The 26,839-nt window shown below is 42.1% G+C and overlaps 1 protein-coding gene across 1 annotated transcript in view; it reads left to right on the top strand.

The window, feature by feature from the left end:
• The first annotated feature begins 15,227 nt into the window (after positions 1–15,227).
• The window catches only part of IL7R (interleukin 7 receptor), a 17,372-nt gene continuing 5,760 nt past the window's right edge, over positions 15,228–26,839 (top strand). The window contains exons 1-6 of the mRNA XM_075078488.1: positions 15,228–15,446; positions 20,858–20,996; positions 22,338–22,492; positions 24,096–24,250; positions 25,272–25,449; positions 26,314–26,404. Coding sequence (XP_074934589.1) covers positions 15,347–15,446; positions 20,858–20,996; positions 22,338–22,492; positions 24,096–24,250; positions 25,272–25,449; positions 26,314–26,404 — 818 coding nt within the window. The 5' untranslated portion in view covers positions 15,228–15,346. The remainder of the gene's footprint in view (positions 15,447–20,857; positions 20,997–22,337; positions 22,493–24,095; positions 24,251–25,271; positions 25,450–26,313; positions 26,405–26,839) is intronic.

Below are 26,839 nucleotides of genomic sequence, written 5' to 3'. Positions count from 1 at the left end.
CATACAGACCACAATCATTCATTCCCAACACGTACAATCAGCAGTAGGCTGCCTGCATGCTAGTGGCTCATTAGATAAAACAGTTCTAGCACATAAACCACAGGCAAAAGTGTCACGTCGCACCCACACCTAAATGAACCACTCGTGCATCTTTAAGGTAAATAAAAAATCTACATTGGTCAATATTTTTTCAGAAGTACCTTTTGTTTATTTTTACACAACAAAACAGCCTATCAGGTAATGAGTTTAAAAGGAAACATGGAACAAAACATGGTAACATAAATTTCTGTATCTCTTTGAAGGTGGTAAACCTGGTATAAGAGCTGAGTTTTAATTAGGATAATCAGCTGGAGCGTGTCATCTGAAGTAACTGTCATACACTGTCTTTTCAGGTGTAGTAAATACTTGCAGCTGATTTGAAGGCACTAGATTTTTGTGGCTTTAAAGCAGATGAAAGGCTTTCAGAGTAAATAACATGACCAACATAATTAGCAGAGCTGGCAAGTCCATCCCTATATATAGTTATTGAAATTATTATTTTCAAATAATTTAAAAAAATACTTAGCCCCTTACATCTTTGCCAGGCATTCACAAGCTTATCCAAAGTGTGGCAAAGTACTTGTAATTAATAAACTTCATACAAATTTTTAATTAAGAATTTTCAGTTATCAGTCCTATGCATTTTTAGTAATTTGCATGGATAATGCAAATTACTATAACATTCCTGTTTACATGAGGTCATAAAACAGGAGGGAAATGAGAAACAGGTATCCTGGTTCATACATTAATAATAATTGTCACCTTCACATCCAAATACAGATGTTTGTAGCAACTAAACTGAAAAGCAATTTTTGAATGGTTATATAAAACTAATTTTACTCCTACAACTATTTGTTAATAATACATGAAGAGAGGTAGAAAGCTATATGGAACAGCTGCTGGGAGCTATCTTTGCCTCACTGACATCTACAACAAAATGCCACTGGCACAGGAAGCTCCCTGCCCGCTGCTGTGTTCCACTGCCTCTGAACATAGGAAGCAACATTTATGGACCTTAATCACCAACAAAAGATCAGTTATCAAATCTGCTTCTCTTTCCAAAATGTCTGTTCTGAGTCTTTCTCCCCAACTAAATAACCAGTTCAAACCAGTTAAAGTGGTCTAACTCTTCATAGTCCCCAGTGCTGGTATCTTCTCTGCTGCTAGCTATTGTTGAACCCTCTGCTTCATCAGCTATGTATTCTTACCTTGGAACAGAAAGTTGCAGGTGTCTGGTAATTTTTATATTAGTAAAAACATTTTAATAGTATTCAGGCTATAACAAACTTTTCAAGCTATAAGTATTGGCTCTGCTATGTAAACAGGAAAACTGTTGTTTGATAGCTTCCTATCTGAACAGCATTTTCTTGTTTGTATGTGCATATGAGTCAATTGTCAGGGAACTTCAAGATTCTGCGTATGTTTGTTAAAATATCACTTCTGTGACAGCATAAACCACTGTTAGGTAGCAAAGGTGCCTGGGACAGATTCATCATACCTATACAGGTCCCAAAGCTGCATATTTGTAGCAGAGACGGAACGTGCTAGTGTCCTGATATGATTCACGGTGCATTTCCCACCCTACATCCCTTGATGCTGTGCTCAGGTACTTAGTTAAATCCAGAGTTCACATCATGGTTTTAAATGAGTGAAAAATTTTAGAGAAAATAAAATGAAGCTGTCATAAAAGTGCAAATCAAAATTTCTCAAGATTAAGAAGTCACATTTTGGTATGGCCTTTCTGTGGTTTCAGACAGGAGCAGAAATTAAAGGTATTGTTATTACTCTTTAAGTATAAAATAATCGTTTATGATGTAACATTGTAGTTGGTTAAAATCCTGTCTTTGCCAAAGTCAGTTTGATGGCTACCATGACTTCACTGGAAATGTATATTCATTCATCCAGTGCATACAGCTAGTTATTACTGCTAATGAGTTTGCCTTCATTAAGTCTCCAGTAGAGCCGAAGTACAAAGTACTCCAAACCATGCAGTTCTGTTAAAATGTTGGTGCTCTTTCCAATCTGCTTTCCTAACCTACAGTGTTCAGAGTTTGATTCCTCTGCCAAATTTCTGATCATTTTCAGGTATTTGATTTTGATGGATGAGTGGACAAAAAAGACTGCTAAAAGATTGGGATGCTGGCAAGATTCATAGTTCACACTGTAAAGTGAGTTTCCTCTCTGTGACATGAAGCTAGTATTTACTTACCTTAAAAATGAAGGTTTTGTGGGTTTTGTTATCAATAGCCCCAAATCAGTGTGCTCTAAATAGCTTAATTCCACTTCGCTTTTACGAAGTATGTTTGTGATGGTGTCTACATCCTCTTTGCTGTGGGGCTGAAGGTAACTGCAACAGACAGGGTACCTGTGCAGCCAACCTGCCCTGGGAAGGGGATATGACTGCAGCTTCTGCATGCCTTTAAAACTGTACTTAGCAATACTAGCACTTCAAAAGAATGTCCATTTCTATCTATTGCAAATCCTTTTCTGACTTCTTCGTAGAAGGAAATCAGTGCTCCTCATACATAGTCTAAGTCCTGAATGAGTCAATATAAAGCCACTCCCAGTTCTGGGCATTTTCCAGAATGTTACACATTCATCTTCCTGTAACTGTTGTATCACAATCCACAGTAATCAATAAAACTCTCTCATGCAGCCCCATAGTTAGGCAAAGGGGCTGATTTTCTGGAGCAACAGCCTTGTAAATACTATCCTGCAGAAGAAACTATGGACAGTCCTTTCCAAAACAGTTCCTTAAAGTCAGGTGCAGAAATCCATTTTTAGTTACTGAAATATATAGTCAAATATTTAGAGGTAATGACCAACTTCTAACAGATCAATGTAGGGTGTCAAGCAGCTGTGAAAATCAAGACAAATATTAGGTAAGAAAAGGTTAATCATGGGATTTTCAAAAGCTTTCCAGTGACTGAGAAGCACAAATCCACTGAAATTATTTTTTTCCTCTCTCTTTTACTTTATTACTTTGGAAATCTTTTCCTAGAATGGGAACTAAACTGGAAGACTCCACTTCAAAATGTTTTTCTCTACAATAATCAGAAAGCTGAGAAATTTAAATATAACAGCTGTGGAACTGCAAAGCTATCATTTGAGTACCATTTGCAATACAACTCACTGGTCCCTGCACAGTTTACTTCACATACACGTACACTGGGTGTTTTGGCATGCAAAAAATGCTGCTGGTATGAGAAGAAAATATGTGGAGCATCAGCAAGCACTAAAAATTTTCACTGATGTTATGAGTGTGATGAAGTTTGCATAGGGAGTTATTCGTTACACTGTACACATTAACATAATGACCTTGAACCACTAAGCAGCATATCTGTGAGTGTAGAAGATCGCACCACACGCTCCTATTTCTCAGTGGTTATAGCATTCAGCAGTTAAAACTTCTGGCTTTCCTTTGAGTATGGCTGAGTCTGTGGAGGAAAGTTTAGTAAAACCTACTGGATCTGAGACTTGAAGGGAAATGAAACATTCAGGGAATAAAACATTTAAGGAAGGAAATGCAAATGCTAAAGATGAACTCAGTTTGCCCAAGTGAAGGACTGGCCATACAACACGGTTTCTAGGAATGAGCGGTGGCATATGTGATGACATGGGGAAAGTTTGTGTGCTGATGTTGCTCATTAGTGAGTTTAGTGTGTCCTTTATAGCATAGTAATAACTTTACTAGAGCAGGTTGCAAGCTGTGAGAGACTCAGATGCACAGGTTTTCTGGCTAGCCTTGGGCCAGGCAGCAATGATAGATGGTGGAAAGGCCTGTTGTCTCAGTGTCCCTTGTGTCTCACTTCAGTCCCTGGCCTTTCCTACTCCTAGCAGGGGCAGAAACCTGCTCTTCTTCTATGCCCAGATGCAGATGGCTTCCCTCACTACGCTGTCTTTGTGCCTCTAGCCAGCTGTGTTGTGGCAAGTGGACAGCAGAGGTCCCAGCCCACCAACTCTCCCCTGGTTTTCACCTCTGTCTCCTTGACAAAAGAAGTAGGCGCTTCATAAGTCCCCTTTCTACTTGGTCACAGGGAGAAATAGTGGACACTAAAAGTATCACTGTCCCATCCAGAAGTCCATAGTCAGAGCCATTCTTTTGTTTTCTGCTGTACTTGCACTTAGCATCTTACTGATGACTTGCCTAGCTGAATCTTGTAACAAGTGTGCATCTCAGCAGCTGATGTCTGTTGTGGTTTGGTTTCTCTCTTTGGCTGCTCGATATTCAAATTTTTGTTTCCCTCCCTGTTTCTTTTTTTCTTTTTTCTTTTCCAAGCTGAGGTGTTTCAGTGCAGGTTTACAGAACATTCTGGTTGTGAACACAAACACCTTTATGCCGATGGCTCCCGTGGGCGCTGAGGCTGGGCTCACAGTGTTTGCCTTGAAAAGTGAAACCAGGGGAGGTATGCCTGTTTTCATGTTTTGTTACAAACTCCACCTCAGGCCAAGGTCACTGGAAGGTTGGGTAGCCTCTGTAACCTGCAAGCAATCCATGTTTATTGTTTTTCACCAACATTGCTTCACTTTCGTATAAGACCTTGGCACAAGTTCATATGATTGTGGTTAATTTCTGACTTCACTTTAACATTTTCCTTGACTTTTAAAGCAACTCTCCTTGCATATAACCCACAGTGTAGTGGAAGCTAAGATAAAAATTGTGTCTTATGTACAAAACTCAGTGCCATCCCCACAAGTCCAGACAGCAGTATGTAATGTTAATCCATACACATGGTAGACAATAAAAGCCAGCATATACCTAACTTTCCTGTACACATTTTAGTGGAGAGGAATCAGCTTTATATAATGATAGGAAATGCTGGCTTATGCTGTGCAAGACAGAGTGCAAGAAGGGAGCCCCTCTGAGGGGCTGCAGGTGGCTGGCTCCTCCTGCAGTGCATGCACCCCTGCTGACTGCAAAGAGCTCTTGCCAGTGGAGTTTATACTGTTCAGTGAGGTGAACAGCAAACAAAAATATCCTTCTTGGCCTACTCTGCACACATAGCAAGGAAAAAGCCCTGTAATACTGTAGGTGAGGTCACCCCCTAAATTACAAGACAGCATAATTCCAGGGCAGTATGTTCTTCACAGTGCCCATGTGCAGAGACCCAAAAACCAGTAAGACCTTTTGTCCTCCTTCTTTCTGGGACACTGGCTCCTGTTCATGTGATGCTGACATTGCACAGATCCTGCCAAACTTCTCCACAAGCACTGCTGGTCATTCAGGAGAGCATAAGAGGGGTAAGCCTTCTGACTGCAGCTCACCTTGTCCTGCTTGTGCTGGCCCTGCAGGCACCAAAACCTGTCTTTCTACCTCTCCCCATGCAGTAAGATTTCCACCCCTCCTTTCATTTTTGTACTTCTACTCCCCCCATGTAGGCAACACCCCTTTTAAACCATAGTGCTGACACTGGGAAAAATGACTTTGGGTAATGTATTCCCCAATGAAACTGGCCTCTTTTTAACCGTGATGACATTGATTCAGCCCATGGTGGGCAGCCCAGCTAGGCAGATCAAGAAGCTGGGAGGCTGGCTGCAGCTTCTAGGGAAGGCATGTGAGCAAGACAAATAACAACCCCGTTAAATTAAGCAATCAGAGTCCCAGGTCGACCTGACTGAAATAGGAGTTCTCAACAGCAGCCTCACATTCCCACAAGTTAGCTTTTGTCTGGTCAATGTTTGCACTCTCTCAACACTTTTATTGGATAAAGGTCTGAGCTCAGGGATGTAATGGCTCCAAAATGAAGTTAGGTAAGATTGTGGCCACGTAATTCAGCAGACAATACCAGTAGATGCAGAAGTTAAAACAATAATTCTGATCCAGAATGTATAAATACAAGAATGTGGAGAACTGCAATGATGATAATATCCCTGCACACACGGATTAATTAGACTTTTTTTGAGGCTATTTTGTTCTGGTTCTGAGAACTTCAGGGAAAAACTGAAGACAAATTTAGTGTGTGGAAGACCTCTCTTACTGAGTAAGAGTTTCAAAGCCCTAGGTTTGGTTTGCTGGTTCAAAAACATGATAAAATGATAATTTCATCTTTGATTACGATTATCTGCATGGGAAAGGATTTCTGATAATTCATTTTTGTAAACAAACATAGACAAGATCTGCTCGCTGGAAGTTGGATTTAGGCAAATTAACATGTACAACTTGAACGATAAGGACAGCTAATTTCAGGGGTGCAGTAGTTCCTCCTCCACTTCAAACCTTGAGAAGACCAAATGTAGTACCTCAGGCATCACAAATAAAATGGATGAAGAGATGAGAAAGTGATGTTCTTTGGACAGTGTTGTGCTGCAGGACAGACCACATCATCATGACAGTCTGTTCTGACTTATAAAACCTCAAGTTACATTCACAGTGCACAGTGTAGCATGGGCTAGAGATACCTCATCTGGATCTAGAAGTGAACCGTGGTGTTTATCCAGCTGTGCTGACAGAGTCCATCTAAGCTTACCTCCCATTACAATAAATAAGGTGAATCAGAACTGTACCCTAACAATGTTATATAGCATCCAGTTTCATAATTAGAGCTTTATAGCATTGGAGGCTCTGCCTGTACCTCTAATCTTCATTGGAGTCTGAACTGAGAATATTGCTGGGCCAGAGGATTCAGTTTATACATTACATTGAAAGCTCAGTATGTTTGGGAGCAATTTTTTTGGCTGTAACCTTCACCCAGTTCTCCACTTCAGCTAGGATGAAATTCTCACTGAATCAGATTATATTCTTTCCTACATTTTCCACTTATTGCTAAAATGAAATTCCCTTTCTTTGGTCTTTTTGATGATATGCCTCAGTGAGAAGCAAAGAAGAGGTGGAAAGGCTTGTTAGTCCCATATTGCTACACATTAGGCACTACACTGACACAGCAATCCCTCAAAAAGAATTGCCATGTAGAAAATAATAATAATAATAATAATAATAATAATAATAATAATAATAATAATAATAATAATAATAATAATAATAATAATAATAATAATAGGTCAAATAGTCTTCTGCTGCACTCTGTAGACCTGCTGGATAGCACAGCTGAAGCTTTTTATTGAGCAGACACCATACTCTAGATTTCAGTCCTATGTCACCTTTCTCTTTTTTTATATCATTGACACAGACCAGTTCAATCACCTAGAGGAAAAAAGGTATTCAGTTGGGGTTTTAGACTGCTTTGATCAGCATGGATAAGGAGCCATTTAAAAATGAAACAAGAAATATGAAGCAGATAAGAACCTGTCCATTGGGTTGAAGGAGGTGGCCAGCAGGTCTGCATTATCTCAGTAGCTCATCTCTTATCTCTGTGGCTGAAGAGTGTTCTTCGTGCTCTGCCCTGGCAGGAGAAGGGCGAAGCGCCACATGTTTGCCTTGCAGTGATGGTTGTGGGGGAGCCGGAAGGCAAGAGCAGCTCTGCCCAGGAGCAGCTACTCATGGCCAAAAAGAAACCTGGAGCATGAGGAGCAGGGAGGCATGGCAGGAATGGGAGTGAACCAGCAAACAGGGACTTTGCAGCAGGACTATAGACAGTGAAAGCAAACAGCAGCAGGCCTTAACAGAGATTAGAAGAAAGAGACTTTCAGAAGGACATGGAGGGAAAAGTAGAGCCTGTTGCTGGTAGCTGGGCTGAGAGCACGCCTGGAGAATGGGTCTTGTATTACACTGGACAGTATTTGAAATCTGATGGAGTTTCTCCACTTCCAAATGTGAAAAATGTGAAACTGTCTTTGGGTGGTTTTTAAATGCTCACCGTAGCAAGATGACGACAAATCTGTATGCCAGCCCTGCAACCTGGTGTCCCATCACAGCTTGCATATGTCCCTCTGCAATCAGTGCCTTATCTGCCTATTTCTTTTTCTCCTGGATAATCAGGCATAATGAATGTGGAGAAAACATGTAATTATTTTTCCCTGTTAGAGAGATTTCCCCATCCCTGTATTTGTATTTACAATGGAGGATAATCTTTCAGGTTGATCACATATATTTTCCTGTAATTTTCTGGCACGAAGAGTCTCAATTTAATGATATCTTAAACATTACTCCTATTTAATTGATATGACATAGATATAATTGAAGAGATAAACATCTCAGTGCATAAAATTTGTGCCAAAACAAATCACATTGATTATATATCTTTTTGTTAGCTTTGATAATGTGTGTTTACAACATGGGTTTTTCAGTTGCATTTTCTTTTCATTTTCCATGTGTTCTCAGCTCCTTTACTTCTAAGTAGGTTTCATACCAGGAAAGAGAGTTTAAAAACTATTTAAGTGGAAATATATTTAAATTATTACTCTCTGTTGTGACCTTTTGTTATCTAATGTTTATCTAGTCCTCATCCACTTAAGCATTCTGAATTTTTAAAACCCAGTCTTTAAAAATATTTTAATGAGTTCAGTCTTACTGATGAAGCTACATTCAACCACACTAATTTTAACCAATAAATTCTGTTATCCCTAAGGCCGACAGTCTGTATAGCTGTAGCTGGCTTTTCAATGCTGCTCATTAAGCCACTGGAAGACTGATACGTACTTAGATGTGCAAGGAGAAGATAAGGGAACCTATGCTGTTATTCCAAGTTGCCTTCAGCAGCCTGATCCATCCAAGCTGCCACCCAAGTCCACTTTGCATCCATCTAAACAGCACAAACCTTGGTTTAGGAAACCATCATCCTCCTAAAAGCCCACCTCTGGAGGACTTGCCTCTCCCTGAGGCCCTGTCCCTCTCTCTGAGTGCAGGGGTGAGGACCTGACCACCTGGCCAGTGTTCAGCACAAAACAAACAGAAATGGCATGGGGGGACAAACATTGGCAGGGTCAGCCCCATGGCAGGTCACTCACCACAGTGGCCATGGCCCTTCCCATCCCACCTTACTGCAGCTCCCTTGAGGCCACAAGACCCCAGCTTTGCCACACCACCTGCACTTGACAGCAGCTTTTTTCCCTGTCAGCTTCTGCTTTTGTCCACTTTCATAACTGGAGAAGCTGTTACCAAAAGTACTGGCAGTACTTGCATTCAGTACTGTGTCCAGGTAGATGGGGATCCTGTGCCTGCCCGAGTGTCAGGGAAGGGCAGAAGTAAGGGAGTGCTGCTACCCTCAGCCTAGCACTGCCTGCTGGGTGCACACCCTCCCTTCCTCCCTCCAGCTTAGCTGATGGTGATGAAGCCCCACATTTAAAGCACATTAAACATAAATATTTACAAAAGCTATTTCAGGTATTTTTGTCCATCTGTTCCATTTTACAGGGATGTGTCTTCACGTTGCCTGTGTTCACTCCTTCCCTTTGTCCTGTTTGCTGAGATCTACACTTGATTTTCATCTGGGGCTTACAAAAGAGTCCAGGTCTGTGTCATTGCCTAGTCATATACTGGAATGGAGCCTCCTATGTCTTCTTGGCTTTTATTTCTGGAATAGGGTCTACATGCAGGAACACTATGGCTAAATATTAAATATGCAAAAGCAGCCAAAGCTGTTGTGGACAGATAATTAGTGAATGTATTCACTGAAAACAAATCCGTTTTTGGTAATGCAAATTTTTAAACTAAAGGAAATTCTAAAACCAAATTCATTAAAAAGACAATGCAAACATATTTAATTTAAATGTTGCAGGAGTCAGATTGGAGTATTTTACAGAATTAAAATACGTTCACAGAATGCTTCATTGTCACCAAAATGGCAGGGTTTTGGCCAAGCGCTGTTTGAAAAATGTTGTTGAGCAAGTACACTGGTCTTATGGCAGGTGCTGTCCTGCTAGATCTCATAAATAAGTATTATGTCTTGCAGCAGTTTACATGTTTCTTTAAGACCTAAAAAAAATAATGTGAAGACTATCTAAGCCTTCATTTCTTTAACCATGCTTTAACACTGGTTGTTTGTAGAGAATAGCTGAAAATATTATCCTGAGCACCCTAAAGACTTAGAAACTAGCAAGCAAATAAAATAAGCCCAGAAGCATTATTATGACTATTCTTGTTACTGCTGCTGTTGTATTTGTTACTGAGGGGGAAAAGAAAAACATCACCTTTTCTAGCATGTCCTGTAGTTTTGGAGTCTGATCTCGTACTATTTGAATGCCTGACCAAAGTGCACACTAGTCCCTCCTACTTTACCCTTCACCCAGCAATGTTTTTCTAACTTTTCTATATTCTCCCCTCAGTATAACAGGTCTCCTTGTTAATACTGTCCTGGGGGAGGAAGTTCAAAGCAGTAACTTTAAGTGTCAAAGAAAAGGACAGTTCAAAGAAACAGTTAAAAATTTCTGCTTTCTGTCACACATGGCTCCTTTCTTCAGGACAATGTGGTGATAAACTCTGTATCTTCCACACTGCATTGCTGTCATATTCTGCAGACCAAAGTAATATGGTGATGAGGGAAGTACAATATCTTCCACAGTAACTTTGTTTAATCTCAGGGTTTAATTCTTTCCAAGATTCTTACTACAGATGGTTTCTTAGCTGAGTAACAGCAGCATCTACTCTTGTGCTTGCTCTCTCTCTCCACCCAAGGCTTCAAGATATGTTGTCCATGGCAATGTTGCCTTAAGCAATACTGACTCCTACGTGCTCCTACTCTTGGGCCAGCAAAACATTTCTTAGAGCAGCCTGAGGCTAACATGAAGTCCTTCAGCTGAGGAGATGACAAGGGGTGTCTCCACCAGGGAGAAGATACATGGAACCAAGTTTTCAAAGCAGGTCAGAATGAAAAATGTCAGGAAGGAACAAAAAGAAGATTCTGTATCTTTTTTTTATGCAGAAGTCCTCCTCACAGCTGAAGCTGGCCAGAAGATTTCTGTCCCTCAGAATATCTAAGTACAAAGTCTGTTGAAGTATTTATGTAATATGTGTTATAAGGAGATTCTGATTTATTACTTGGTTTAACTTTACCAAACTCTTTGCTAATAACAATAGTAAAAAGTAATAATAACCATGGTAATAACCATATTTTTTAGTCTTAGGCACCAATATGTAACTTACAAATATGGGTATTAACATCTCAGTTTTAAGTGTTTATTGAATTTCATAAATTCTGTTTATGAGCTTCATGAATCCCCCAGTTTGTCTTTCTGGCAATAGTCTAAAGAAACACCCTGTGGAAGATTTTTTTTTAAAGGGTGTTTAGGGTAGTTTTCCTTGAAGTTTTAAGTTAATGAGATTCAGAAACATGTTAAAGTTATGCACAGATTAAACAGGTGTTAAAAAGTCATCTTGAGTCAGCACCCATGGTCCACAGAAGGGAAGGGAAATTGTGTTATCCTGTCCCCCAGCTCCCCACATCTTTGAGGACCAGTACAGAGCAGGTCAGGTCAGGTCAGGCAGAGGGACTGGCACCCTCGTTCTGTGATATAATGAGATAATTTATTAATAGCCCAAGAAACAGAGGAACCCCCATGCCAAGGAGTGGTCCAAGAAGCCCAACAGCTCCTGCCAAATCTGATCAACATAAGAAAAGTTCCCTCCTAGTCCCAAGCTGGGCCACGGGTTTATCCATGGGTGTCTGACCAAGACACCAGCTGAGCTCCTCACAGCACAAGGATGCCTGTATCCTCCAACCATCAGTGTCTACATGACCTGTCTCCAGTACTGCACACTAGGATGTCTGAAGTACCAACTTAATTTGGCTCCCTCGTATGCTCTGGAACCTCCCTGAACTGAAATGTTTGAAAAGTGTAGCTGGTAGAAAGATAGGATCTACTAACTTCATCTTTCTAAGCAGGTACTGATAGCAACCTTAAATCTAGCATATGTGCAGAAGCCTTTTGCATTTTTGGGGGTCAAAAGAGAATCAAAACAGACTTTTGAGTCTTTAGGAGAGTAAAAAACAAGCAAATAAACAGTATAAGAAACAAATAGAAATGCTAACTTGTAGATTACTTGCTTGGTTAGCCATTTTCAATAGCTGCAACACAAGCAATAATCTAAGAAGGCACTGAATTGTGTAGAGCGGTCAGCAGGGCACGCTGAGGAGCTGATATGCTGCATGGATGGCACACACTTGTGAATCACAGGGCACTGAAAAAATTGCTTTCCCCAGTCATAGGGGTTGTAACCTGGACTTTGATGATGGCCAAAAATATAAGAGGATCTAGGGTGACTCGGAAGCTCTAAAGCAGAGTGCTAGGGCCCAAAGAGGGCTGGCAGACTGATGAAGCACAGGAACGTTTTTTCTGGACCATCAAAACCCTTGGGTTTTTTTGGGTTTGTTTTTTTTTTTTTCTTTGTTACCTGAATTAGGAGGCAGGAGCAGTGTAAATTTATTGCAAATGAGAAATAATCTAGTCTTCTTTCAGTCTTTCCTAGGTACCAACTCTTCAGCCACCCTAAGATTCAGACTGTCACAAATTTGATTTCCTATCTCCAGGGTATTAGATGAAGGCAACAAGCTGAGACTGATGGACTCAAATATCTTTTAGAAATCAAACAACTTTTGAAGCAGAGACCCAAAAGTAAAACAAAATGTACTTTTGGTTCAGAGTTTTTCTCTATAAGTTTTTTTTTTCTTTTCATTGTGGTCCCTCATTTCCCCACCCAGACAAAATGCAGCTATGACAACATGGAAATCCCCTGAGCAGCACAGCTCTGATAATAAGATTGTTCAGGTTCAACCAAAATATTATGTCTGAAAGGTCTTTTTCTTTTAGTTTGCTCCAGCTGAGACAGGAAAAAAGCAAAAAAAAAGATCAAAGTGATAGCCCACTCAATTATAAACAAGACAAATTTAAAGTGAGAAGGTGTCATTTCCGGATAGCAATCAGTTTGCACAGGAGAGCCCTCCTTTAATTATATTTCTGGCTGAAAATGAGGTAGAAATTAGCCTGAGGGTTTCTACAATAATATGATATTGAATATTATTAAGCCAGGTGCTGAAATCCTTAAATAAACCTTTCTAAAGCAAGCCAGGGTTAGGCCTTAGGGATGTGAAGTCACCAGGACCCAATCTCATTGATTCGTTCGGCTTCGATAGCTTGGGTCAAGCCTAGGAAATTCAGAAGGGAGAGATGAGTGCTAACTACTCCTAAAGTCTGACCAGCTGACTCAGACCACTGAAAGAGGCTGCTTCTTGAAGGGAAGTCATGTGAACAGGGCTTTGACCTGAATAATTCCGTAAGTGAAGTCAAGCGCTTGATTGAGGGTCAGTCAGGCCATGATGCTGCTGCCTTCAGAGGCTCCTTGGCCCCGGCACCATGTCCAGCTCCTGCTCTGCTTTGTATGGGTGGCTGCTGTGGCCTGGCAGGTCCCTCTCCTGTTTGTGGGTGTGAGGTATCGTACAGGTCTGCTAGGCAGACATCCACTTCCTGCCTCACCTTGGGCTCTTTTTTGATTCAATAAGAGATGTAAATGTATTTAGGAGTTTAGACTTCATCTTTTGAAAGTCCATGTTAGGATGAGATGAATCATGCTCTCCGCTGGCTAGATGGGAGCAAAGCAAGAAAGATTCTGACATAGGACTATACACTGTAAATACCTACATATCGACCAATGAATCCAAACCCATTTTTCTGTATCTACCTAGTCTTAGTGCACCTTCACGGAATGCTTTGGTGGGGAGCCTCAGGGTCCTATTACAAGGAGGGACTTGACAAAGGTATGGGAGTTGTCCATTTCCAGGCAGCCTTGCTAAGCATTCAGGGAAAGGAGGCTGTTTCTTCCCATTAAAGCAGGCCAGAGGAGCCCAGAAGCACACCCTTGGCTACCCATTGCCCCTGCTCAGGCCAGCAAGTGACACCAGAGGACACTCCCTGATGTACTGGCAGAAGGACACTTTTCTAGATACGAGGAATGAGATTTCATCATTTGGGTGAGTGGTTTAAATTATTTCCTTGCAAATGTAAAAGCTGCTGTGGCTTCCCTATTAAGTCTCCTTATTATAGTGTCACCATTTTTCTGTTTGCTTGGGCATTGTTACCAACTTTGCCCTTGGCTCCCTTTATGCCTCCAACATAAAGCATTTTTTGTGCAGCCGGGGCTGTGCCAGAGCTTGCTCTTCTCTTTCAGGTCTTCAGCTCACTCGTAGTTAGCCACATCAGTCAGCCGTGTACATGGCCCTGCATTACGCTCTACTGTGCGTTGGTGTATACAGCCACAGAAAGTGTGTGAAGGAAATATTTAACACCTCTTTATCTTCCACTTTCTGTGTCTGCTTTGTCCAAAGCCTGAAAAAATGTGAGATGTACCACTTTGTTCTCAGGAGCTAGGTTTTGCAGGATTAGTTTTTTAAATCACAGCTTTTCTGGGTCAGCATTGCCTTATGTGGGACTTCATAGAATCACAGAATAGTTTGGGTTGGAAGGGAGCTTTGAAGAGCGTCTAGTCCAACCCCCCTGCTGTGGGCAGGGACATCTTGCACTAGGTCAGGTTGCTTAAAGCCCCTTCCAGTCTCACCTTGAATGTTTCCAGTGATGGGGTATCCACAGTTTCCCTGCGCAACCTGTTCTAGTGTCTCACCACCCTCATCATAAAAACTTTTTTCCCTATGTCCAATCTTAATCTACCCTCTTTCAGTTTAAAACTATTGCCCCTTGTCCTGTCACTACAGGCCCTGGTAAAACGTCTCTCTCCATCTTTCTCATAAGTGCCCTTTATACATCGAAAGGCCACAGTAAGGTCTTCCTGGAGCCTTCTCTTCTCCAGGTTGAACAACCCCAACTCTCTCAGCCTGTCCTCATAGATGAGGTGTTCCATCCCTCTGAATATTTTTATGGTCCTTCTCTGGGCTGGCTCCAACAAGTCCATGTCTTGCTTGTGCTGAGGACTCCAGAACTGGATGCTGTACTCCAGGTGGGATCTCATTGATAGTGGAGTAGAGGGGGACAATCATCTCTGTCAACCTGCTGGCTACAGTCCTTTTGATGCTAACACTTAAAGAATAAATAACAGCAATCACAGTGTTTCATAGCTGGAATATTTTTCTCCCTTGGACCTGTGTACCTTCATTGAGAGGAAAGTGGATGAGAGGGCTAAACCATGCTCTCAGGAAAATCAGCAGCAAAAATCCCACTACACAAGCCAGGAACACTGTCCCTGAAATGTGCTCCTGACCCACTGGACTTGACCAGATTTGGCTCAGTGGGTCAATGGGCCTGATCCAGAAGGTCCTTAGTTTTGAAGTGGGAAGCATATTTCAAAGTAAAAGCTCTGCAAATATCTTCATGCTGGCTTCCTGCTTTCTGCCACTAGTCATCCTTGTCGGCATGTTTACATTTCCCCTTGCCTGCGGTCTCTTTATCAGGCAATGGGTTTGTTCTGCGTTTAGTATAAAGTAAGTGAGCACAGGTTTCGCACACACACATACTGCACACATGCAGCATGCTCAGGATGACACAGATGAGTACAGTGTTGAGCATTTTCGTCTTGTTTCTTCACACCACTTTTGGGGAAAGTGGTTGCACTTCAGCAGATGGTGATGGTGAGTCATTTCATCTTTCCACTCATGTATGATCTTGAAAAACCTGAGTTAAGAGCTCCAAAATGCAACTTTTGGGTTAAGTGTGTTAGTGTTTTAGCCTCCAGTATCTTTGTTTTAGTGCCAGTACCTACGGTGGGTGTGGAGCTGGGGGATACCTATTCAATTCCCAATTCTGCTGCCCTTGTAACATCCAAATTTGTATGAAATGAGGGAGACCATACCTGTATGCAGAGGCCATACAGGATCAGACATATTAATCCTCTCTCATTGTATCTAGTGTTCATATGAGGATCTATGGCTGGGAGCGGGGAACTGCTTTGCTCTTTTGCAGTCCATGGTCACTCTGAGCTGCCATCAGAGAGGGGTGAAGTTCTGGCTTCTCTTGCTCTTTGCAGTTTTCCCAAAAGAAATACTTCAATGTACCTCAAACTTGGCCGAAACTGTTCCACCTCAAAAGCCAAACTTTTTCTCTTCAAGCAATTGCATCAGGTATATCTGGGTGATAGTCCCACTCTCCTTCATAGTAACAGCTCTGCCAGGGGGTTCTCACAGCCCATCACTAAGACCATTCATCCCTTACACAGTAAATAATTATAAATTAATTTAACAGTTTAAATTTAGGCTTATTGCAAATTTCATTATGTCATTTAGAGAAGTGAAAATTATTTAGGAGCATCAAAATGTAAAGAGCAGCAATAAAACCACTGTTTCAGTCTGCTGTCCCTTTTCTCAAAAGGGAACTGAAAAATATGATTTACAGATTCAGTCCCAAATCTGTTAAACTTTTAATTGTCTAACATCAAACAAACAGCAGTGGCAGAGCTTGTTGCACTGTGACTGAAGGACATGGGCAGTGGCTCAGTACTGGTAGTTTTAGGGCTTCACTGTTTGGGAGCAAAACAGTTTGGGGTTTTTAGGAAGATAATGGCTGTTTTGCTATGCTTTTTCACAGATAGGGAATCTCATTTTCCCTTGTGTGTCATGTAACATGTATGTATGTGTACATAGGGACATACATACATAAATAGGATATACATGATAAGTTTTTTAGTTAGAAGAAAACAGTGGGTGGCTCAGAACTGCATCTAGCAACCTTGTTTTTGTTATTTGCCTTTTATTTATACAATCTGCAGCTGTTTAGAGCTAGCTTTGTCAGGCAGATATGGTGGTGAATGGCCAGAGCTAGTGCTTTATCACTGGTGTTGCTGAAATATTCAGGGCTTCCCAAAAGCAGATATGACTGGACCTTTCCTTGTTTTGTCACTAACTTCCAGTAAACCATAGTTTGCTTAGCATTAAAGACAAACAGGTTCAGAAAATCCCCACTGAGCAATTAGCAGCCTTTATGATTTCTTTATGAGTCTTGTGGGTTTGGCCAATGAACTAAACAATCCAGGGTGAAATCACCCATAATGGATGTTTGTCTTTCACTCTTTGTCATTCTGACTTGCCCTATGTCCTGGCAAAGTGCTGCCAGCCAATGCAGGCATGAGCTCACCCCTTTTTATGGGCAGAGGAGGGAAACGCTCACTGCAGAATGGTCCTCCTACCCAGGTAGTGGTCCTCCTACCCAGGCTTGTATGGTTTGTCCATCCCACACCAAAACTGTTGTGATTAAAACGAGTTCCTCCTGAATCAGATCAGTGCTAGAGATTTCACACTACTCTGTCCATGGAGGCAGTCAGTTCATTGACTTTGGAATTTTGGTAACTGACCATGCAGGTGCTTAGCAGTGCCTTTGGTTTCACATGTTGTTGTTAGTCCTGGTGGCTTCAGAGCTTAAAGCTAAAGCATGACCATAGCTAACACTCTTCTCTTGGTAAAGGCTCATGAGATTCCTGCTGTGATTTGAACCATCCTGCTGGGTGTTGTCCAAACCCAAGGTACAACCATTTCTGTGAAGGCCCTGCCATGGCTGTAGCTACAAGAGCAGTTTTTCTCCAACTAGAATCATTCCATCTCAAGCCCTGCCTTGATTTCAGCACAGCCAGGCTCAGGGCTCTGCCTGGTCTGGGCTTCTCAAGGGAAAAAATTATAATCCTGTAAACTTTTAGTTGTGTAAAGAGTCCCTAGCAGTGTAAGTCATGCTGGTGTCATCAAAACCATTTGTGTAGCAAACACATTTGTGCATGGTGGTTCTGAGGTTTAGGGAAGAAGTGTAACTGAGGCTACATGCCTACTTATGTCAGATAAAGAAATTGCTGTCAGATCATGGAGGAACCATATCAGAAAAAGTGTTTCAAGTTTCTTACTTAACACCATCCATGAGTTTTATTTATCATGTGTTCTATGGCCCATGAATAAGGAACCACATAAATGAAAGTTTAGTGTCAAAGGACAGTCAGCTTTACCAGTCAGCTTTCCTCCCAGTGCAGCACGAAAGGTCCACTATTCCAGTTAAACATTAAATGGCTGTTTGAACTGCAAGACAAAACCTTTTTCTTCCTTTTCATTCTGCTGTCAGCCTGATAGAGAATTAATTAAAATTTCTGTCACTTTTCAGCAAAGCAGTAGTGGACAGCTGAAAGATTTTTTTTTTCTGATATGCCATTTATTAATATGATGATTACTAGTTTTGTGTGTTTATGCAAAATCCAGTATATGTAGTTTGCATCTACGGAGGGCACCAAGCAGTCTCTCTCTTATATAAAGGATAATCGGTTATCCTAATTCATAAGTTTTAATGTTGTCTTGAGGTAGCTATGAGTATAAGTAAGCCAGTCTCCTGGTAGTTGTGGGTAAAGTCTCAGAGAGGCATAAAATGTCACATATGTCTGCCTGTGAGCTTTGGGTGCATCCATCTATATAAAATATGTTTTTTTTCCATTTTATGCAGATCCATTTCAGCTTACTTGTTATCCCCTGAATTTTGAATATATGTATATCTGTATGCACACACTTTTACTCACAAATATGTAGCTTTATGTAATACACATTTCTGTACAGAGGGCTCAGGGCTGTATTGGTCAAGACTCTCACCTGTGTGAAACAGCTGCAGGGCTTGTTCTAGGGTTGTACTGGCCTCTGTGTGTCTCTCTTGAACGTGATGGTCAAATGGCTTTGTAGAGTACCTGCTTTGTCCATGTATGTGCTGCACAGGTTATTCCCTCAAAGCAGCAGTGCTGGTGGAAGACATGGCATTTCATTGTCTTTCAGGGAGAGCTGGGACAGAGCACACCAGAGGTGCAGTGAGAAGGGAAGACCAATAGCTTCTTTTTAGGCTGGTTACTCACAGTAGCAAATGGCCATTAAATCTTAACGTGGGGGATAGATCTGCTTCTGGGTTCTGGACTAGTGCAGCAGCAGATGCTGCTGTCCCTCCTGTTGCCCTCCATGGGTGCTGGTGGCAGCAGCCCCCATCCTAGCCCCTGCTTGTACTGCTTTTGCAATTTTTACAGCATTCCTGACTGACTTCTGAATTTCTTCTTATTCAAAACCTGACTCCAGATGCACCTCAGCTCCAAGGTCAGGAGGAAACACAGCAGATAGTGACCCTGTGGGGTGATGGTCTTTACTTACATTTTTAAAGCAATCAAAAAACTCTCCCCTGCTTTCTCCCTGCTGTCAAACCATGACCATTTTCAATCTTCAGATGTGCTTCCACAGTAGATGAGGTCTGGGTCTCCCTGTATGCTGGCAGGATTAGCCAGGGATCACAGGACATCACTGGCAGGAGTATGAATTACAGAATCCAAGTAGCTGGTCACTCCTCAGTGATCCGGTTCACCCAGGTGGGTGACATCAGAGATGACCGTCATTTTCTCTGGGAGGGATTTTCCACTGGAAATGTTTCCACAGGCATTTCCCCACACTGTTTGTGAGTGTGAGTCACTGATATTCCTGGAGCAGCCAAGTTCTTGTTCTCGCTGTGGCAGGTGCCCCGCTTGGCAAGAACACGTCTGAGGAGTGCGTAGCAGAGGACCAAGGGGACAAGGAATAGTCCCTGGACACAAGGAAGAGGGTGTGTATCATCACAGCTACTCTTAACCTCCAGTAAAAGGAGACATGGGCATTCCTGCCCTGAGGATTCACTCAAGGGATCATGGCAATAACCCTTTCCCTGTCCGCTCGGCTGTGGTGGGTAAGATTTCATAAAATGAGGCTGAACTGGCAGTTTCCGCTGGAAAGGACTCCTCTCAGAAGCATCAGTTTTTGCTTCATTGACCTCATACCTGCCAAGTGTAGGACTTGAGACATAAGATCTTAGTCAAATCGCAATTGTTTTATTAGTCATCGAAGCAAATTTGCAGGAAGCCACTCATTCTGGCAGAAAGTCTGAGCTTTCCCTCCTAAGCCCAAATTTGTGACATTTCAGAAAATTTTGCAGTACATCAAAATGGGGCTTACTTGCCTCATGACACCAAAATACTCTTGCTTTCCTAAAACCACCCATATAATTTTCCAGTCTTCTCAGGAACCTGCTGACAGGCCAGACCTTGACAGCATGGGCAGGGGCAGAGCCAGGGCAGGAGGATGCTGCTTGGGTGCTCTCGGCTGTCTGCAATGCTGCTTGTCCTGATGTAGGTGCAGCAAGGACATGCATTCTCAGCTGTGGGTCTGCCACTTCAGAGCTACTTTCAGGCTGTCCTGAGCTGAAATTCCCATAGAAGTAGTTCCCACTGAAACTAGCCCTTGCTCTTGAGCAGATGTTAGCCTTGAGCATGAGCCCCAGACACCTGTGGCAGTAACCATGTGGAGTATATCCCGTAGTGAATGTTTCTGTTCTGTTTATTTCCAAGAGTGTTTTGGTCCTGAACTTAAATATTCTGCTTTTCAACAGGCATCATGAACATGTCTTGCTCCCCTCCGCATGCCCAAGGATAACAAACAGCATTTTGTGGTTCCTAATATGAAAACCTGTGTGAGAGAGTTTTGAGATGATTTTCAGATGGAGTAGTCCTGCTTTTGTCTTGGTATAAAGTTTATCATTAGCTTTTAAAAAGGTAATTCCCCTATCTCTGGGTCAAACTTAGGAGGAATTCAACTGTAGGGCAGACAATATATTTTCTCTGTTTTGCACTTGACACCAGGAATTTTTCAAGAGGTTTCCAGGTCACCATCAGTGTCCTCTTTGCCCATGATTAACAGAAAAGAATAGACACAGGGTGTCTCATCTGACCAAATCATCTGTGACACTGTCTTTTCATAGTTCACAGACCGATGATGCAGAATGTACCTTCGTGCATGGTAAGTGGGTGGGCTTCACTGGCATGCAGGGAGAGAAATCTTGAAAGGTCCAAATGTCTTTTAATTTAATTTTGAACAAGCTTTCTTTGCTTCTGACAAAACAGGTGGGTTGATCCTTTTCATTTCAGGCAACCACATAAAGAAACCATCTCCTATACAGTGGAGCTGCAAATCAAATACGCGCATGGGTTTGCTTCAGTAACTTCCTGTGAATCTCTCCTTAGGAACTTTTGGAGATGACGAACCAGACAATTTTGACATTGACTGCTTCAGCCAGCTGGAATTTAAGGATTCCTATAGCAGCCTGACCTGCAATTTTACTGATCTGCCTCCTCACAACACTAACTATACCCTGTCCCTGTGGTAAGTGCTGTCACTCCATCCTTTGGTAAATTTCTGGGAAGCAAAATGCCAAGCACTAGTGAGTCACGTTGCCATACACTGGGAAATAAAGGCAGCAAATCCAGACAAAATTCTGTTTCAGAGTTTTACCAAGTTTGAATACTATATTCAGCAAAGAAGAAGAGAACAGAAACAGAACATAACTCCCTAATAAGAAAAAAAAATGAGCTGGGAGGGTCCATAAAGGGCATTATAATGTCTCAGATAGTCCTGATCTTGCCTCTGTTGCTCTGGAACATCTGTAATTAGGGATGTAGCCCAGCATGAACTGGGAGCAATTTTTCCTTTAAATTAAATGGTATTTTAAAAAAAACAAACCTAGCCTTTTTCAAGTGAAAAATAAAAATGTTTTTGAAGAGGCAAATTCTTTCCACAGAAAATTCTTTGCCAAGAAGGCTAATTTTCCACTGCTGGGAAAATGCCTTTATCTAGGTCAAGACAGAAATTGAGCAATTGTCTTCACACACACAGACATGCCAAAAAACTGCTAGGATGAGTATACGAAAACCCAACAGTTTCCAAGCACATCAATCATCTCCACTTCTCATCAAGGCCTTGAAACTCTTTTCCACCTTTTTCTTAACCGATGCACCTAGTTGAAGCAGCTCAGATTTTGGTTCTTTAGCATACTTCTGCTTTTCCCTTAGCCTGTTTTTCCTGAAACTGAAAGTTCTGCAGAAGCCAGCAAAAGAAGTGAATTTTTTTTCCTTTCTTGCTATTCTAAAAATTACTATTTTTTCCCACCCAGTTTACTAGAATTTTTCTATTTGTATGGGATTTATTCTGGATTTTGACTGAAATTTTATGACAGTCCTCAAACATGGGAGTCACACAGATGGAGGAACACACAGATATATTTCCATCTCTGAAACTGTGCCATATGACTCCTTCATGGCCTGGCTGATGCTGACCCTGTATTTGCTAGCACTTCAGTCAATAAGCAATTTCTCTTTATCTTCTGTAAGCACTCAAATCTATTCCCCTATATTTAAAAATAGCAGCCATGAGATAATTTCTAAAAATACAAAGGTTTTAGCACTTATGTCTCCAATTTAATAATTGCATTTTTTTCTTGGAGAGCTCCAGGACTCTTACTGTGACTCACATCACTTGATTATTGTCCTCAAAGACCACATGAAAAAACATTATCAATCTTTTAAACTCCTCATTTGCATAGCATTTTTTTCTTATTTCACATGGAGTCTCACTTCAGTTAATGTGAAATGAGCAAACAGGATTCACCCCTTACTATGTTATACTAAGACTGAGAAGAAATTAACATGGTGTCACTTTGGTCAACAGTACCAAGGAAGACAGCAATTATGTGTGTTTCAATATGAAGAAACAGGAAGATGGGTATTTCTTACAGTTCACTGATATACTCTCAAATAAAGACATTTGCATGAACTCTGAGACGAAGAGAAGGGTCTGCAGGAGTCTGATTGTAACTGACATTGGTAAGACACTTAACATTTTGGACGTTTTTAAGGTCTAGGGGTTACTGGGGGAAAAACTAGCCCAGTGCAAAGCCTAAGCGTCAACCTGGATGACAAAGAGGCAGTATAAAATAGTGTCCTAGCAGGGCAGGGAGCCTGGAATGGGGTGTTTGCAGAGTGTTCCCATGCTTCAACACCAAACATTATTATCTTCCATTTAAAATGTGCAGCTGAATTCTGGCTTATTGTAACATTCTGCCCAGACTGAACCACGTGCATGGGCAAAGCAGGGACATTTTGTTCATCTCTTAGAAGGGATTGTGCAGTTTCAGGACTGACCACCCCAGATCTAGTGTGTGCTTGGTAGTGAGGTTGCAAGATCTCACTTTTTTTACACCTTGCTTCTTAGTGGAACCTGTTGTCTGACATGCTTAGCCATCCCACAGTGCAGAAGGGACACCAAAAGCCCATGAATGGGCTCGTCAAAGCCACATTGGTGACCTTCCTGAGCCAAGAAACAGGGAACCCAGGGGAAGAGGGGTCCTTAGGAATTATCCCTCATGGAAGCTGGTCTCATTCAAGGGCTGCAGAGACTCCCATGCAGGGCAACTCTGTTCTGCTCTGGTGACAGATTGTTTTGCCTTCCTTTGGCAATAGGCACTACAACATCCCTTTACTATGAAACATTTCTGCCCAGTCTAACAGTTTTGTAATAACCTTACATTACCTCTCAGTTTATGGATCAGCCTGGACCATCTCTGGTAGTCTCTCCTCTAGAAACTGCAGGTTCTGCATGGAGGTGTTATGTATTTGGGGCTGCAGAAGGAGTGGACATAATTTCTGGCTATATGCATTTTCCTGAGAGGAGAGAGGTGTGGGGTCTGTGTTCCAATGAGACTGATGTACTTCACATGGTGCATTCTAGAAGCCTAGTGGCACAGACACAAGCCTCTGCAGACCTCAGGAACATCCAGCTCAGGCACAGCTTGGGGAGAGTCCTGAGGTCTTGAACTTGAATGGATCCAAGTTCATTTTGAACTTGATATATTTGCACAGATGGTCATTTGACAGAGTCTCCTGCAGACCAGGTCAGGCGTCGGTTCATAGCAAGGGCCTGAAGCCACAGCCCCCTATGCTATATCTAACACTGTCATATTTTGTCCCTTCCTGTGTCCCACCACCCTGATGGCCACCGGCAGTTGTACCTGTACCCAGTTTGCTCCTCAGTGACTTCCTCTCAGAGCAGCAACAGGTTTTGTCATGGTCTCTCCATCTCAGACCACTGGTTAGAGAAACTGAATTTCAGGTCTTCCAGCAGTGTCACTGCAGGGGTGAGCATGCTCAGGAATTGCTTTGGAAGACTAAATGTCACATCCCTAGGAAGGACTATCCCTGCTGGTCATGCTGCTGCTCCAGCACATCAAAACCAAGCCCCTCTCAGGACCAAGATGTAAGGATGAGCTGGGGCTCAGCATGAGGGTCACCCAGCTCAGGCCAGCCCTCGCTCAAGTCTCTCTGCAGGGAGTGTAACTTGAAGTGGTCGTGTTTCTTCTTTTCAAAACCTGTTTATTTTGTAGTAACATTATTCTACTCCTGCTATATCCTCGTTTGTTATCATTTGCAGTTAAGCCTGAAGCACCATTTGATATAAACATCACATACCAAAAAGAAGCAAATGAGTATCTTATTCATTATAGTACACCACACTCGTGGAAGAAATACTTAAAGGACAAATTAATACACCAAATAGCCTATCGGCAGGAAGAAGGTACTTGGAAGGTAAGTGATGTGAGTTTACACTAATTTCCAAAATTAAACAAAAACCAAAATTAAATTAAAATTAAACAAAATTAAATCTGCATTTCTACAGTTCTCTAGAAGAAAACTTGGAAAGGTACAATATTTGGCATTTGGAAAGCTCACTAGTCAAAACAATTCCATACTGACAGCACCCATGTCTGTTAGACACTTCTCTGGGCTTACAAAGTTTAATTTCTTTGGGCTTTACAGTGGGAAGAGAAGATATAATGTAACAAACCACCCTAATTGTTCAGATCGCTTGCTCTTTGCTGTGGTGGCTTTGCTCTTATTTTCTGCGCTCATCAGTCAGTAAATTGTTTGACCCCTTTTCTTGTTTAGTGACAGTTTCTTCATGTCCCTTTTTCAATGATCTCTCCAGGCTTAGGGCGCAGCCCTGCAGGTCTCCCACCCTCAGACCATGTTTCAGGCTGCAGCTGCCTGTGAACTGGATCTGGTTTGGCTGCTGGGACCTCTGTGTCCCCTGTCACAAGAACAGCCATGCAAACACTGGTTCAGATGGGAGTGTTTGAAAGCTTGGGCTATACCTGGTTTTTACAGAGGGAACACAGAGGAACTGTAACCAGAAAAAGAAAAGGATTTAGGCAATGAAATACATTGAAATGAAGAGCACCAGAGCTGCACTATGGGATTTCTGCTTCTTTCCTGTAGCTCCCCTTTCAGTTGTCTTTTATACTACACAAATGTATTGTTTCCTCTCTCTCTTCTGAGCCTTCCCAGGGAAGCGTGTATTTCCCACTGCAGTGTCAGCAGTACCAAAGCACAGGTAATACTTCCAGCTGTTTTCCAAAGAACTTTTACCTGGTTTTAGTTTCTCTTCTCAGTAATGTCTGGGCTACCTTGCTATTAAACTAGACTGAGACACGGACCAAACGATACAGTACCTCAGAGATGCACTGCATCTCACACATTTTGCTGAAACTGAAAGATACAGTTCCTGTGTCTTCTAGAAAAATAACTGGATTTTTTTGTGTGTGTTTAGACAATAGAGTCACCATACCTTCAGGTAAAACTACTGGGGAAAAACCTCAAAAATGATGTATCATATGAAGTGAAAGTACGTTCACAGCCCAATGGAGATTATTTTAAGGGCACGTGGAGTGAATGGAGCACTTCCAAGAGCTTCAGGACCGCAAAGGAGCCACATTCTGCAGAGAGCTGTAAGGGCAGAAAGCACTTTGGTCCACCTGAAAGAAAGCAGATCAGGGACCTTGGTTCCCTGGCCAGTCTTGACAGCAGCAGTGATGAGATCATGGGGAGGGAAAAGCCTCTGGCCACAGCAGGGTCAGCACTCACAGGCACCAGGCACCCCAGAGGAGATGACCCAGAAAGAATGCTTTATTGCTCTGGCCTGGGGCTGACTCTCTATGTGAAGTTAAATCTCACTCAAGGGTGATAAGATCAGATGAAGAGCTACTGTAAGGGCATGAGGGGGATGCAAAGGGAGGTGAGGGCTGACTTACTCCTGCTTGCTGCCTACTGGCATGCAGGGAGAAGGTCCAGTTCGCACTGAGTGTTTTAGAAAAAGAACAAAGAGCAGTGAAACATGGCCCATTCCAGGGCCCTGGATTTGTGTGCAAACATGGCACTTTAATCACAAATACGATAAGGGATAAAAATCTCAACATTGCACTTGTAAACATGAATAATTCTTATGGTCCATTGGGTCCCTTCAGTCCTCAGGGATACCTTGGCATTACGTGTATTCAAAGTCACTTCAGTGCCGCTTTAAGGACGCAGCAAGTGGTGGTTTCAACATTCTGGAAGCGACAGCAGACTTCAAGCTGCTTTAATCCAACCTGGGAACCCAGTTTGGAGCTCAGCCAAGTGCTGATGCTCTGGCAGCCTACCTCTTTCCTCCTTCAGGGAGGCAGGACAAATGCACCACTGCACCAGTCCAATGATAGGAAAGTGCAATGCTTAGCATCAATTCCTAATTTATTGTCTGAAAAGACATTACAGTTATGGTAGCATAATAGTGAGATCTCTACGTGCATTTGTTGATGTTCTTTGTTTTTCTTTAGATAGCAGCATGGTCGTCATTATAGTCTCCATCGTGGGATTCATGCTATTCATTGTCTTGATTGTCCTGATCGTAACTTTCTGGGAAAACAGGTAATCTAAACCTCTTTGTATTAGAAAAAGTGTTGGAAGCCAATCCTGTTCTGACAGTGTTATTGCTTTCCCTGTATATTTGTGAACATCTATATCAAGCCGAAGGCAAGCAAAGAGTAGAAGTGGGCAACACAAGACAGGGTGTTGTCAGGCAGAAGATGACCTGCCACTTTGAGCAGGCTTCAGTCTTGGGCTTGAAACACTGGGACCTTTGGGGAGCTGAAGTGACCACAAAACACAGTGCTGGTGTCTCACTGGAGGTAAATTTGACTTAAAAGCTTCAAGCAAGATCCAGAAAAGAAAGCACCCTGTGGGTTTTAGTAAAGTCCCAAGAGGTGTGGAAACAGTATACTGGGGAGATTGCCTCTTTCCCTTTCATAGGCTGAGTCAGCAGGGTGTTTGCTCTAAAGTGTTTTCAGAAGCAACAGGGCAGAC

This window comes from Phalacrocorax aristotelis, chromosome Z (genome assembly GCF_949628215.1).
Source record: "Phalacrocorax aristotelis chromosome Z, bGulAri2.1, whole genome shotgun sequence".
Lineage (NCBI taxonomy): Eukaryota > Metazoa > Chordata > Aves > Suliformes > Phalacrocoracidae > Phalacrocorax > Phalacrocorax aristotelis.
This window is presented reverse-complemented; position numbering and strand designations above follow the sequence as displayed.